This window comes from Acomys russatus, chromosome 6 (genome assembly GCF_903995435.1).
Source record: "Acomys russatus chromosome 6, mAcoRus1.1, whole genome shotgun sequence".
Classification (NCBI taxonomy): Eukaryota; Metazoa; Chordata; class Mammalia; order Rodentia; family Muridae; genus Acomys; species Acomys russatus.
Window position 1 is genome coordinate 74228729 of NC_067142.1, and position 15910 is coordinate 74244638.

At 47.7% G+C, this 15910-nt stretch overlaps 1 protein-coding gene across 1 annotated transcript in view; it reads right to left on the reverse strand.

Annotated features, from left to right (window-relative positions):
• Positions 1-4486: 4486 nt before the first annotated feature.
• Positions 4487-15910, reverse strand: part of LOC127190781 (kinesin-like protein KIF28) — a 41139-nt gene continuing 29715 nt past the window's right edge. The window contains exons 14-23 of the mRNA XM_051147992.1: positions 14977-15121; positions 12532-12650; positions 11958-12065; positions 9010-9284; positions 7826-7960; positions 6946-7112; positions 6642-6748; positions 6289-6436; positions 5514-5701; positions 4487-4642 (exon numbers count right to left, since the gene is read on the reverse strand). Of these exons, the coding sequence (XP_051003949.1) occupies positions 4487-4642; positions 5514-5701; positions 6289-6436; positions 6642-6748; positions 6946-7112; positions 7826-7960; positions 9010-9284; positions 11958-12065; positions 12532-12650; positions 14977-15121 (1548 nt within the window). The remainder of the gene's footprint in view (positions 4643-5513; positions 5702-6288; positions 6437-6641; positions 6749-6945; positions 7113-7825; positions 7961-9009; positions 9285-11957; positions 12066-12531; positions 12651-14976; positions 15122-15910) is intronic.

The window sequence follows — 15910 nt, forward strand, 5'->3', positions numbered from 1 at the left end:
TAGTTTCAGGACAGCCAGGGCTACATACATAACTAGACCCTATCTGGGAAAAACAACAACAACAACAAAAAGCATTTTCATGCACACATTATAGAATAAACAAAGTAATAACATGCACCACCTCAAATTATAGTCTCTTTGTGGTGAGAACATTAAAATCCTCTCATTTGCATCACTGTTAACTGTGGCTAGTTAGCCCAGGACAGAACACACAGGCTTACTCCTTGTAACTTGTGCCATTGATGAAGGGCTCCTTATCCCATTTCACCAACTCCTTCAAGCCCCTGGTAGATGCCATCTCACTGCCAGTCCTGTCAGGTGATTGTTGTTGATAGGAGATTATATAATATTTGTCTCTCTGTAATTTGATTATTCACTTAGCACAATGTCCTCTAAGCTTATCTTTGTTGTCATAAATTATAATTTCTTGCTTTTAAAGAAAGCTTTTATTAAATTTGCTCTTTGACAGCTTTATGCATATATATAATGCACTCTGATTACTCTCACACCACCCTCTGTCATCACCCTTTAACCCCTGTCAGCCCTCCCAGGCACTTCCCCACACTCATGACTTTTTGTTTTGTTCTGTGACCCAGTGAGTTTAACCATGGCCTTCCTGGCACCCATGGGTTTGGAGCTATCCATTGGAGTCCAGTGGGCTCATCAGTGAGTACAGAACTGAAAACAGCATCTGGCCCCCAGTTCTATCAGTAATCAGTAGTTCAGCAGGGAGAAGCAGGGCCCAGTGAGCCCCTACCCGATCTGATTGACAGCTTTTGTGATCATGGTTGTAATGACTGTGTCATTTCCCTCTCTTCCAGCTCTTGGATTCTTCTACTGTGTTCCCTGAGCTGTAGAGGGAGGTAGTATAAATGTTCTGTTTAGGGATGAGCATTCAGTTGTCACTTATTGTCAGCACCTCGACCAGCAACAATTCTCTGCACTCACAACCATTCATTGCAAAGAGAAGCTTCTCTGATTATGATTGAAAGTGTCATTTACATAAAGGTATAAATACAGATATTTGAAGGCAATTTAGTTACTGGCATATAAGTTACCACATATATTTAGTTACCAGCATATAAGGCGACTGGACATATAAAAGGAACCCCCAACTATTTTCGATTAAAATATAGTTCGGAGTATACTTGCCGTATAAGACTACCCCTCTTCCAATGCACACCCTGTGCAGCAGACACGGGCATGTGTCTGTTTGCAAGCAGGGCACAGATAGCCAGGCACTTTATTAAATGCCGGCAGACAGCCAGTGCCAGCCTACACTGCCCCTTTAAGGTTCCACACTCAACCCAAAGACTCACAGCCCTCTGAGTTGAATGGGCGGGTTCTGGTGGAGAGCCAGTCTACTCTCACACTCATGTTCTCCTCCTTGAGGAAGGTGTGTGTAGCTTGCTCCTCCCTGCATCAGACTTTCCAAACAGAGCAGGGACAGGCCAAGGCACCCCCACTGTATGCACCAGACATATGAAACAAGGAGAAGCAAGCTGCAGGTAAGTACCCGGTGCATAAGACAACCCCTGACTTTGGCATGGATTTTTTGGGGTTAAAAAGTTGTCTTATACACTGGAAAATACAGTAATCCTGTTTTTCTTATGGTGGAGGTCATGCATTGGTGAACACTTAAGCCCTTTCTTAGCTTGTGACTAATGCTATAGTGAACATGGAATGTGGCTAGCTTTTGGCATACTGATTATAGTTTTTTATTTGTTTTTTATTTTTTTGCTTTTTTTAGTTTTTCCGAGACAGGGTTTCTCTGTGTAACCTTGGCTGTCCTGGACTCACTTTGTAGACCAGGCTGGCCTCAAACTCAAAGAGATCTACCTGCTTCTGCCTTCCAGAATTTTGGGAATTACAGATGCCTGGCTTGGTTTCAGTTTTTTGTTGTTGTTGTTGGTTTTTTTTTTTTTTTTAAGAGTTATTTATTTATTTATTTATTATGCATACAGTGCTCTGCTTGCATGTAGTCCTTAAGGCCAGAAGAGGGCGCCATATCACATTACAGATGGTTATGAGCCACCATGTGGTTGCTGGGAATTGAACTCAGGACCTTTGGAAGAGCAGGCAGTGCTCTTAACCACTGAGCCATCTCTCCAGGCCTTTTTTTTTTTTGGAGTATACACACAAGTAATGAGATTGCTTGATCATAAGATTCATTCTATTTTTGGTTTTTAAAAGAACTTTCGTGGGAGTACTGCTGCAGCTAGTGTTTGCTACTTTGTGGGTTCTTCTCTCTCCCACCCTTCTCCACCCCACTCTTCTTCCCTTTAACCCCCAAACACTAGATATGAGAAAGAAAAGGATAGAGAGGAAAGGAAGGAGATCCCTGAATAAAACAGGTTGGGAAGTGGGCAACTTTACCCTTAGACTACTTCCTGCTGATTAGGGGTGCTGAGCTCCTTGAGGCAAGTTTGATCTTGTTTCTTCCTTGTGCACAACTACTTAACAAATGGCAACCAACAACCACCCACACCACCTATTAGGGCCCTAGCATTTATATACCCTCTGAAAAGTCCCTAGAATTACAAATATCACATAATCGCAGAAATTATCTGCAGCTGGCAAAACCACGCCTCTCCTAAAGCACGAGACAAATCAGTCAGCTGCTTTGAAGCAGCCCCATATCCCCATGCCTGGGGCTAAAATGAAAACATATTCTTAGAATACTGCTGTGGTTTTGTTGTTTTGTTTTTAAGATTTTATTTATTTATATTTGTACAGTACTCTGCCCCCATGTGTGCCTGCACACCAGAAGAGGGCAATAGATCTCATTATAAATGGTTATGAGCCACCATGTGGTTGCTGGGAATTGAATTCAGGACCTTTGGAAGAGCAGACAGTGATCTTAACCTCTGAGCCATCTCTCCAGCTCCCACTGCTGTGCTTTTTAAAGAAACAAAAATTCCAAAATTGTCACTACATACTGCCTACATTAAGGTGTAAAATTATTTGAGAATTGAACAAGCTAACAAATGTTTAGAATTAGGACTAATGTAAATGTGTTGAAGCTCACTGTTGTGACTTTGTCACTAGATGTTTCCCCGGCCAGGAAAGGGTTCCCTGTAGACTCTACCTGGGGCACTGCCCATTTACGGAATCAAAGTCTAGTGGAGGATGAACTCTACTGAAAGGAGTTTGCACAGTCCTGCACAGAGGAGATTCTATAATACTATATTACTGCTTTGCTGAGACAACTGAACATATTTCAAATATATATGTTTTTGAGGCAGACTTGTGGATGGGTAAACTTGTTCAGAGAAAGAGTACAGAATAAGAGCCGGCCGTGGTGGCGCATGCCTTTAATCCCAGCACTTGGAGGCAGAGGCAGGTGGAACTCTGTGAGTTCAAGGCCAGCCTGGTCTACAAAGTGAGTCCAGGACAGCCAAGGCTACACAGAGAAACCCTGTCTCAGGGGGAAAAAGAGTACAGAATAAGAAATGTGAACTGACCATTGTCTCTATTTCTGATAACAAAACAAAAACTGCTAATCAGACAGGCTTTATTTAAGGTTTGGAATGAAAGAGCCGGGTGTGTGGGCTCACACCTGTGATCATAGCACTGGGGAAATGAAGCAGAAAAACCACTCAGAGTTCAAGGGCAGCCTGGGTTAAGAGTGAGACCCTGTCTCAAAAAAAAAAAAAAAAAAAAAAAAAAGGCTGAAGAGATAGCTCAGTGGTTAAGAGCATATACTGTTCTCACAGAGGACCCAAGATCAGTGCCAGCACCCAAGAGGTGGCTAACAACTGCCTGCTTCTGGCCTCTAAAGGTACCATACACATGTACAGACGCACATAATACATACATACACATAATACATTTTTTTTTTAAGAAAAAAAATGAACTGTTTCCCACAAAGCACTTCTAGTAAATGCTAACTGAACACACTCTGCCAGGAGGTTGATAATCATTAACCATCCCAGATAACTGATGAGGAAAGAGGCTTAGAGTGCATGAGTTGTCCCATGCCATACAATTTATAAGGGATAGATTTAGCCGGGACTGAACCTTGGCCGATCAAATCCAGAGCTCCAAGTTCTGAATGTTCACCAGACATCCTGCCTATGTGTTCATTTTTTAAGGATTTCTTTTTTTTTTTTTTTCTTTTTCTTAGTTTGGTTTTTCAAGACAGGGTTTCTCTTGTGTAGCCTTGTCTGTCCTGGACTCACTGGCCTCCAACTCAGAGATCCACCTGCCTCTGCCTCCCAAGTGCGGGAATTACAGGCGTGTAACACCAGCACCCAGCAATCTTTATAGGATTTTTAAGTCCAGTTAAGGCCTAGTGTGGTGGTGGCACAGGTCTGTGATCCCTTGGGGTACAGAGGCAAGATAAGGCCATTATGGACCACATAGCAACAGTCTTTGTCAGGAAAGAGGCAAGTGAAGGCACCTTACCTAAAAAGGGTAGACACAATTATGTGAGTCTGTGAAGCAACTCAGAGCCTGAGTCGGAGTAGCTCCAGCTGGCTTACCTTCACTGCTGGCTAGGCAGTAGATGCTCTTTCTTCTTCTTCACTATGAAAGCAACATCGGATTTTAGCTTCCGTAAACTGGATTCAAGCAGGTCCTCCAAATCCTCTAGCATCTGTGACTGTTGGTGCACAAAAGGTCGAAGCATTTCATCAGCTTCCTAAAAGAAAGACAGAAAAATGACAGTAGGTGTCTTTTTTTTTTTTTTTTTTTTTTTTTTGGTTTTGGTTTTGGTTTTGGTTTTTCGAGACAGGGTTTCTCTGTGTAGCCTTGCCATCCTGGACTCACTTTGTAGACCAGGCTGGCCTCGAACTCACAACGATCCGCCTGCCTCTGCCTCCCGAGTGCTGGGATTAAAGGGGTGCGCCACCACACCCGGCTGACAGTAGGCTTCTTATGATTAGAGTAAAAGTCCTTTGTACATGTGAATAGGGTGGAGCCAGGCGGTGGTGGTACACACTTATAATCCCAGCACTCGGGAGGCAGAGGCAGGTAAATCTCTGTGAGTTTGAGGCCAGCCTGATCTATTAAGTTAGTCCAGGACAGCTAAGGCTACACAGAGAAACCCTGTCTCGAAAAACCAAAAAACAAAACAAAGGAACATGTGAATAGGGTGTCCAGGTCCCATGTGGCTAAAGAACTGCTTAGGAACGGTATGAGCAGTCAGTAGCATCTGGTTTTTTCTTGTTTGAAAAGGAAAGTTGTCAGTCATTAGTCATGAGCACCTAGTCTCTTAATGCTTCCTTGGTGAGACTGAAGACTATACACTGATTCCTAGTTTGCCAAGAATTTGCTTTGTTTCTCAGACAAGGTTCCTCTGTGTAGCCCTGGCTCTCCTGGAACTCACTCTGTAGACCAGACTGGCCTCCAACTCAGATGTGCCTCCCTCTGTCTCCTGAGTGCTGGGTTCAAATGTATGGGCCAGCACACCTTGCTAAGGACCCACACCCAACACCTCCCATCACTGTACCATCAAGTGTCTTGGTTTAGTGGAGTGTGGTTTGGGCATTCCAGGAAGGCTGGTTACTCACTGGAGGTCTGCACTGCCTCAGTGTGAGGAGCTGTCCCCTGGCTGTGCTCATGCCTTGATAGAACACCTTCAGAGCTCTGGCCAGCTGTGCATCACAGCTGGCTTGCTGAGCACACATTTGCTTAGTCTCTCTAGCTGTCGGCAGCTGTGCTGTCATCACTGTTCCCTTTAGGTTATCTGACTTCTGGCCTGGGATAGAAAGAAAAGGTATTTTTTATTTGTATCCAAACATTTCTATGCTTATTTATTTGGTTTCTCTGTGCCTTGGGTGTTCTGAAATTTACTCTGTAGACCAGGCTGGCATCAAACTTGGATATCCACCTGCCTTTGCCTCCTGAGTGCTGGGATTAAAGGTGTGTGCACCACACCTGGCCTTGGTGACATTTTTATATCATTTATCAGAATATTCCTTTTAATCCATTCAAAATCTCATAGAGAGGGGAAAAAAAGGTTTTTTTTGGTTATTTTGTCTTTAATGGTCTCAGATATGAATTAACTCATTCAGATTTCCTATTCTGTGCTGGAGAGATGGCTCCACAGTTAAGAGCACTGTCGGCTCTTCCAGAGGACCCAGATTCAAATCTCAGCACCCATATGGCAGGTCCAGTTCCAGGGGATCCATCTGATGCCCTCTCTTCTGGCCTCTGGGGGATACACATACATGCAGACATACACACATACACGTAAAATAAGTATTTTTAAAAATTGCTTCAGGAAAATAGCACACCCCAAGTATGGGAGCTGGGATGAAGCACTCAAGTGGTATCATCTCTCACCCTGTTGAGCTGAGCCAGTTCTTTCCAGTGATGCCTTGAGAGACACGTTTTCTTCTTTCAGGGCTCTGTTTACATGTCTGAGCAGCTCCGTCTCCTGCTCTAACTTGAGAAGCTTCTGATAAAGTTCTGGCACCTGGTTTGACGTGATCTACAGAGGATACACCAGCTCAGCCTGTTGTGGAATAGCCTTCCAGACTAGTGGGTCATACAGGGACGGACTGGGGAGGTGAGGAGAGGTTTAAATCCCTCAGGGCACACAGAAAGGCACAAGGAGCCCTTTCACTGGAGGGATGATCTTTAAGGGGCTGTCACTGAGACTGCTCAGTCCCCTGCGGTCTGCCATGTATACACACCTGGCTCATGTTCTTCACAGTGGAGAAATTCTTGGTGTCCACCATGATGTGACCCTCACCTGTGAGCAGGACGTCTAGCTGAGAGAAGCCGAAGTGGACACAGCCTTCTGCAGTGTGGGAGAGAGACCAGCCAGGAAAGGGGTCTCAGCTGCCCAGAGCCCAGGGAGGTGAGGTAAACGGCGCTGAACCCAGGAACCTGCTTGAAGACGGGTCTTCCCCACCTCCCGCCTCCCACCTCTCCCCCTATGGCATTAGATCTGGTTGGACACCACCACATACTCAGTCTTTTGAGTAAACCAAGTACCTTGGAGACCCCACAAATCGACAATGAGGGCGTTTGTCAGCAAGTAATTCAGAAACCCTCGAGATGCACCCAAGGCTGCAAAGTGGACGGTCTCTTCAATTCGGGGATTTACACTATTCCACACAGGCTTGGTATACAAAATGTTTGGAAGATCGTAAATTTTGTACCTGAGGCAAGAATAGAAAACATAGCTGAGAACCAGAAGAGACAGATCTGTGGGGAGAATAACGAGGTGTGCCACAGACCTACAGCCCAGTGCAGCTAGAGGCAAAGCTGCCCTGTAATTGATTCTTGTGATTTCTGCCTCCAACATGTGTTATTTGGCACAAATATGATTACCATACAGCTAGTAAAGTCCAACAAGGAAGAAGAGTTTTCATTAAGGCTAAAGTTCTATTTGGATGCTCTGAAATGCTGCTTCCTTGGGAAATAGTCTCTAGGGTTCTTTTTGGTTTGGTTTTTCAAGACAGGGTTTCTCTGTGTAGCCCTGGCTGTCGTGGAACTCACTTTGTAGACTAGGCTGGTCTTGAACTCACCACTTGCCTCTGCCTCCTGAGTGCTGGGATTTAAGGCGTGCACCACCATGCCCAGCCTGGGCATTTTTTTATGACAATTAAAATATCTAATCTGTAAGGCTCAGTAGCCATGCAAGTAACCTGGAGGACCCTGTGGCTTTTCTACTTGAAAGACAGAGTAGCCAATTTACCGTTGAGAAAACAGAAAAACTTAGAACTCTATGATAAACTCATCTTTGAAAAGAAAGCAGGCCCCTCCCCACCAAGAGCCTCACAGGTGGTGTGTGCAAGTTATGTGCAGTGCAGACCCGTACCCCATCTGAATGCCCCAGTGTGTGCAAGTTATGTGCAGTGCAGACCCGTACCCCATCTGAATGCCCCGGTTTGCATCTTCCTTCAGCCATTTGACACCAAGGCACCGGACGATGTGAATCTGGAAGTCAACCCTCTTGCCCAGTAGCTCCAGAGGATCAGTAACCATGTCGTCCTCAGCATGTGCCCTACAGACAAGGGCTGCGTGTCAGTCTCTGGAGCAGGCTGGGCCCAGGCTAGTTAGCACTCAAATGTCACTCCAATGGAAGGAGGGTAGGTAATAATATCTGCATAGAATCCAGTCACTGTAGACCTAATTGTTCATACTGCTTCTGGGAAAGGTAACGGCCGTGTCCAAGAGCTCACAGCCCAGGGAAGAGTGCAAACTGGGGACCTCTTTCCTGTCAGCCAGACCCACAAAATCTGAAACTGACACACAAGAATGCAGTGTGGTTCACTTTCAATGTGACCATTGAGGCAGCCTAGACAGCCTAGGTAGCCAAGTGACCAGCCAATGGCCTGAAGTCCCTATAGACACTGAGTTTTTGGTCAGCTTGGCCTTTTGGACCCAGAACTTAGAGGCTCTCTGCTCCCTTCTCAAGCAGGTTTCCTCCTCATCAAGACAAAAGGCCACACTGGATGTTTTGCCAAGACCAGGACTCCTGCCAGCCTGTGTGCTTAGGATCGCTAGAACGCTTTTACTTAGATATAAATGTCCTATGGCCTAGAACAAAAATAAATAATAAAACTGGATTTCAGAAAAACGGCATCAAAGAAGTCCAGACACCTAATCACTAGCCTCCAGCTAAGCGAAGTCCGGGCTGCTGCCAAGAATGGAGATGGGTGAGCAGAAACCAACTTTCTGCTTCTGGCTCTGATACTGCCAGGTGGGATGACAAGGATCCTGTGGACTGGGTGCCAGACCTCCAGGGTCCCAGGAGCAGGCTGTGTGTGGATAAACATGTCCACAACCTAGGCTTCTTTCCCACTGTGCCCTCACGGAACCAACCCAGGGCGTTGGGTCCTTGCCCAGAGCTCTACTTCATCCGCTGCCTTGTGGGATACCCTCCCTCGTCCCTTTGGTTCCGCAGGGCAGTGCTGAGTTGTCCCAAATGCTGGCCCTTTGCCAAGTATCAAGAATGTGCTCATTCACCTGTCTCTTCAGTAACCGCTTCAGGGACCAAGTTGACCTCCCTGGCCTCCATGAGGACTTTCTGGGGAAAGGGCTGGGACTCACCATCCTTCTGGGGAGCAGGGGGTGATTCGGATGTGCAGCACTGCCTCCTCCAGCCCATCACAGTTCACAAACTCCACTTGCTCCTCCAGCATCATACAGTGAGCCAGTGACTGTAGCCAGACGTGTGCTGAGCCCAAGTGGACAGCCTCCACAGGGTCCCAGAAAGGGTCATCTTCCTGAGCCACCTGGTTGCCTTTGCTCTCTAAAAAGCCCTGGTAAAGTTCCTCCATCAGGAATTTCCTATTGATAAACTTGGCTTTTGACCAGATCCATACCTGGGAATGCAAAGAGAAGTGGCCGGTGCCTTAGTTCCCATGACCAAGGCAACTTATGAAAACATACTTAATTGGGGGCCCACATAGAGTTTCAGAGGGTTAGTCCACGATTGTCATAAAGGAGAGAATGGCAGCAGCAGGCAGGCAGGCATGGCCCTGGAGCAGGAGCTGGGAGCTTTACATCCTCATCCACAAGTTGGAAGCAGAGAGAGACAGAGACAGGGACATGGGGTCAGGGTGGGGCACAGGGCCTGGCATAAACTCTTAGACCTCAAAGCTCACTCCCAGTGATACACCTCCTCCAACAAGAACACATCTAACCCTTCCCAAAACAGTTCCACCAATTGGAATCCAAGCATTCAAATATATGAGGCTGTGTGGGCCAATGTTATTAAAGCCACACCCGCATGTTGTTTCATTTGCTGCGTCAGCAAACTTGTCTTTTTACCAGTCTGCTCCTCCTGATGGGTGGAGTGCTGGGAAGACCACATACTGTTCTCATCAAACTGCTTTTTGAGGCCCTTCTAGAACACCAAATTTAGAGTGATGGAAATAGAGCCACAGTGATAATGCATGTCTAGTTAAAGACAGAGAGTCCATGAGCCAAGGCATGTTGGTGGTGTCTAGAAGCTGGAAAAAGAAGGAAATAGATTTAACCATTGGTTTTCCACAGAACAAAATGACTGAGCAAGACCTGTGTTGGACTAACAGCTTACAGAGAGCTAAGGTCATACATAATGTTGGGCCAGTTAATGAGTAACAGAGTTTGCTACAGACAAAAATATGATGAATACAGGACAATTAGTCTACAGACAGCCAAGAAATGGCTCCATAGTGGACACACAGCCACACACTGGGGACAACTCCTCCTCCACTTCCCTGTCAGCTAAGCACAAGTACTTTAGCTCCATTTTTCAGAAGCCCACAAAGGGGTTCCATTCTTGTTGAGGGGTTCACTCCCCGGGAGCAACAAGTCCAGAACAGGGCAAGGGCAGGGCCTCCGCAAGCCCCTGCTATGTACAGCACCTTAAGCTAAAATGCAAGGGAATCCAGCTGGAAATGTTCTTGACTGAAAATGCCCCATCAGAAGTAGCATGAAGGAACAGCCAAGGTGGCACAGAAAAATCCTGTCTCAAAACACACACACACACACACACACACATACACACACACACACACACACACACACACACACACGTGGTATGAAGTAAAACCAACAACCCCTTCTCTGGGCAATAGAATGAAAACAAAAGCCAACGGATGAGGTAATGTCTCCATGAATGTCACCTTCAATGGGACAGTTGGAGGATAAAAAAAGATTTTTCTGTCTCTTCTGGCCTCCAGGCATGTGAAGAAGCATCATACAGAGACAGAGACGGATGCTTCTATCTCATGTACATGAACAGAGACATGGCCACCATTACCATCTAGGTAAGCTTGTAGACCAGAGGAGCCTCAAACAGAGATCCACCTGCCTCCACCTCCCGAGTGCTGGGACTAAAGGCGTGTGCTGACATCCTCGCCAGAGGCTCTTTAGCAGGTGTCTGATAGTCAACACTGATTGTCACTGGACAAGATCTAGCGTCACCTAGGTGACAAGTCTCTGATCATGCCTATGGAAGTTTACCTAGGTTAACTCAAGTGGGGAGACACACCCTGAACAGGGCAGTGCCATTCCGTGGGCTGAGTTCCTGTCCCTAGGGAAAAGGAAGGCAAGCTGAACAGAACTGTTCTCCTCATCCACTTCCTGACTGTAGATACAGTTGGGACCAGCTGACCGAAGCTCGTGTCATGTGACTTCCCTCCATGATAGACCTTTCCTCAAGTTGCCTTTGCATTTTCACAGCAGGAGAAGTAGCTGACACGTGCTGGCTGGTTGTGTGTCACCTTGATAGTCATCAGGAAGGAACCTCAATGGAGAAAAAGCCTCTGCAAAATCAAGCTGTAGGCAAGACTATCGAGGGTTTCCTTAATTAGCGGTGATGGAGGACTGAGCCCATGGCTGATGCGATCGTCCTGGGCTGGTGGTCCTGCGTTCTAGAAGAAAGCAGGCTGAGGCCTGGAGAGATGGCTCAGTGGTTAAGAGCACTGTCTGCTCTTCCAGAGGTCCAGCGTTCAATTCCTGGCAACCACATACATGGTGGCTCACAACCATCTAATACAGGGATCTGATGCCCTCTTCTGGCATGCAGGTGTATGTGCAGACAGAGCGCTCATATGCATGAAAGAAAGAAGGAAAGAAAGAAAGGAAGGAAGGAAGGAAGGAAGGAAGGAAGGAAGGAAGGAGGCTGAGCACACCATAAGGAGCAAGCCAGTAAGCAGCTCCCCTCTGTGACTTCCATGTTCCCACCCTGCTTGAGTTCCTGCCTTACTGTTTTCAATGGTAAACTGTTGTGTGGGAGGGAATATGAGTGAAACACACCTTTTCCTCATGAAGCTGCTTTTGGTTATGGTATTTCATCACAGCAATAGTAACACTAAGACACAGTGTCACTAAAAAAGATCCTAGGAACTGGCACTCTGAAACAAAGACAGGAAACACAAGAAAGGGTCCCCTACTCAGGGGACATCTGGCCTCTTGTCTAGGTCCCCTGGATGCAACTGGCAACAATCCCCTGTGGACTTCAGAAAAGTTCTGAAGAGGCTCATGCCTGCCCACTGATGGGGTCTTACCTCACGAGTCTGTTGCTTGGTCACCTTCACCATGACTTCCTTCTGGAGGTCACAGCCCCTGGAATCTGACAATGCTAGATTCTTCACCTTTAATTCCATTTTAAGCCCCTGGCAAAGACACATTTTAGTAAACAACTGCCCCCCACATACACACACACACACACACACACACACACACACACACACACACACACACTTCATAGCTCTTTTGCAGTGTCTCCTTCCTGCCAAGCCAAATGACAGAATTTCTCAGCGGGACCCTCTCAAGGCTCCTGCCTGATGGGCTCCTGTGTCATCGGCAGCTGGCCCAGGTCTCCTCTGTGGCATATCAGCCGCCGAGATGATGGAGATGTGTGCTGGACAGCAGAGGTGGCCAACTGTGGCCAGTGAGCGTTGGTCGGATGCTAGTGGCTGTGATAAGTGGGGCAGGGGCTCAGGCTGGCTGGGAAGGCCTGAGGGTTAGCTAGGCTCTGTCACTAGCTCTCAGTGTCATCATGGGAAAGCCTCACCCTTTTCTAGACATCAAGGGCCTTTCAGGGCCATCGTGGTACCGTCCTGAGAGGGAAAAGCTTACCTTCTCCAGCTCCTCACTCATCTGATTTGCTTCCACAACCAGCGGCATGAGTTTGACGTAGTCCTGGAACACAGCCAAGATGCTGGGGTCGGCTTGGCCATCTCTAGGGCTCACGGTACCTAGTGAGATTCGGGGAGAAAGTGAGTCTGTTGCTTCTTCTGTACTTTTCAGCCATCAATAAACTCACTCAGCTGTTCACTTATTTTGGTATGTGGTATGATTTTTGTTGCTGGAGTTTTGTTGTTTGCCTGCTTGTTTTGTTTTGTTGTTGTTGTTGTTTCGTTGTTTGGCTTTTTGTTTTTTGTTTTGTTTTGTTCTTTTGAGACAGAGTTTCTCTGTGTAGCCTTGGCTGTCCTAGACTCACTTTGTAGACCAGGTTGACCTCAAACTCACTGGGATCCACCTGCCTCTGCCTTCCAAGCGCTGGGATTACCACCATGTCTGGCTTCTTTTTTTGTTTTTCAAGAGACAAGGTTTCTCTGTCTTAGAACTCAATGTGTACACCAGGCAGGCCTTGAACTCACAGAGACCCACCTGCCTCTGCATCCTGAGTGCTGGGATTAAAGATGTGTGCTAACCCTGCCTGGCTTCAACTGTTCACTTGTACAGCTAGCTGCTCGTTGAAATCTTGACGCCTTGGCTATTTTTTTTTTTTTTTTTCTTTTTTGGTCTTTCGAGACAGGGTCTCTGTGTAGCCTTGGCTGTAGACCAGTGCATTGTAGCCTTGGCTGCCTCCTGAGTGCTGGGATTAAAGGTGTGCACCACCACCGCCCGGCTAGCCTTGGTTATTCTTGTTCTTGATTTCAAGGCCCTTAGTCCAGTGTAGTCCTGGACAGTCCAAGGAGGAGGATTAAAGGAAGAAAAAGCCAATGGGCCAGAGGGGGGCTGGGGTTTTATGCTGGACCCTGAATGGCTGAGCAAGCAACCGGTTCTTTCTTCACCATGTCTGGGTGCTGTGAAGGAAGGTCATAACAATTGTGGGAGGTGCTAATTGTCTTCTCAGAGTTGGAGGAGCACTGTCAAGATCTGTCTGTTCTTTAGAGACTCCTTGCCCGTGGCTCACGTGGTACTGAAGCCTCAGCACTTCCCAGCAGGCTGCCGTGAGAACCCTGAGAAGTGAGTGCATCAAACCCAGGGCCTGAGTTTCTGTCACCCACTACTATCCCAATGCTGGGAAGGTGTTCTGCACAGTAAGTTAGGAAGAACGAAATGAAAAGGTGGGTTATCTGTGGATGGTCGTGTGTGCGTGCGTGTGTGTGTGTGTGTGTGTGTGTGTGTGTGTGTGTGTGTGTGTGTGTATGTGTGTGTGTGTGTGTGTGTATACACGTGTGTGTATACAGGTGTGCATGCAGAGATCAAGGGAAGATGTCAAACACCCTACTCCATCACATTCTACCATATTCCCTTGAGGGAACTTCTTTCCATGAGTCTAGACAAGCAGCCACCACACCCCAGCAACCTTCTCGTCTCTGTCCCACATGAGACCACACCCAACTCTTTACACGGATGCTGGTATAAGCCCATGTCATGGCCATAAAGCTAGAATTCTTAACCATGGAGCCGTCTTGTTAACCCTTGTCTTGGATGGATCAAGGACCCCAGCAGAATGTGGTTGCGGGACCACACATCTATAATCCCAATACTCAGCATGCTGAGGCAGGGTAACAAACTAATACCAGCTTGGGCTACATAGTGAGTTTCGGGCTAGCCTTGGCTACCCAGTGAGATCTGAAAACCCGAAACAGAGCTAGGTATGGTGGCTCATATCTGTAACCTCAGCTCTCCACTGCTCCTCACCTGAGGCTTTATAAGGCAAACAGAGCATAGGCACCTCCCCCCCCCTCCCCCGAGAAGCCAGCACATCATAAAGACTTCAGTGGGGTCCAGCCGAGCCTGAGGCTATGACTCAGTGCTGCCGGATGAGGCTGTGGAGTGAGGGAAGGTGGACAGGCCTCCTCACCTGTGAGGAATCCTAGATAGCCCAGGGGTGAAGGGTAGGCTGAGGGACAAAGGAGAATCTTCCACTCAGAAACCTAGAGCTGCAATTTCTTCCAAAGCAAAGCTTGGACCTTGCCCATCACTCTCTTTCCATGCCAGAGCAGGCTCTCAATGCATGCTCGCCCTGTTGGCTGAAGGCCTTTAACCCACTGATCTCGACTCAGCATTCTTGCCTCCACTCTCCCATCCCAAGGTTCACAGCTTAGGCTGCCTTCTCCCTCGTCCCTAAGGGCAGGGTTAGTGAGCAAAGGACACCTTTGACGCGTACTCAAGTCTCTATTTCTGTGAAGACCGTATTTGGGGGCTCAGTGGTAGAGCACGTGAGTAGCAAGCAAGAACACAAAGCTTTGAGTTTGACCCCCAGCATGCCACTGTTCTCTGACGCCATGAAGGCAGTTGCTTTTATGTTTGCAAGAGGAGCCAGAAGGCAGGCCCAGAGCCACTTACCGAGCATGTCTGCACTCACTCCCTCAGCAATTGCTCGCTCCAGCTGGAAAAAGTCGTAGTCGAATCTGCTCAGGTCTTCAGCGCCTCGCTCTGAGGGAAACCCGATGTAGAGGAAGGCACTGTTGGATCCCAAGATGATGCGGTCCTTGGGGGGCGAAGGGAGGGGGAGAGCTTAGGGAGCAAAGCCTTGGCCTGCTCCAGGGCCCAGGCATCTACTCAACCCACAGTTGAAAGATCTGAGAACTCTTTTTCCCTCAGCCCACTTCCAGGATATGAAACCACCATGGTCAAAGCCTCAAGATCAAAATACTGGGGTTCTGTGGCGTGCACTGGGATTAGAATTTCAGAAGTCCTCTGAGGAGGAGACGATTTAAGTGTAGATGTTATGTGAGGCTTTTTGGTGAGGTAGACGGCACTGCTTCCAGTCCACGGTCCTTGGGGTGGGGCACGTGCTGGACCGTGAGGCTAGGGAGGGCTCACCAGGTGCTTCTAAAAGAGGAGTAGCTGAGCCACCTGGCTGTCTTAGAGGCTTCAAGGCAGCCAATAGGAGCCCTTGTGGTGGTAGAGACTCCAAGGGTGGAGGAACGCAAGGGAACAAAGGGGGACTGAGGTAAGTAGATGCTTCACTCCCAAGGGCAGGTTCTCTTGAGCGTCAACTGCCATGCAATGTGAGCACTTAGAAAGGTCTCAGAGCGTGTCCATCTCCACTTTCCCTCCGCTATGAGTGGTGTCCAGAGAAGTGGAGTGGTGCTCCCCAGACATGGTGCATTGGGAGCAGATCTGTCACTCCAGCCTTTGCAGTCTGGCAAGGCCTGGCCCGCCCCTCTTCACTGTGACAGGAGACATCTCACAAGAGAGCCACCCCCACTGCCCACCATGGCTACCATCTCAAGGGTATCCCTGAGGGGCATCTGTGCCTGGGCAAGGAACCTAC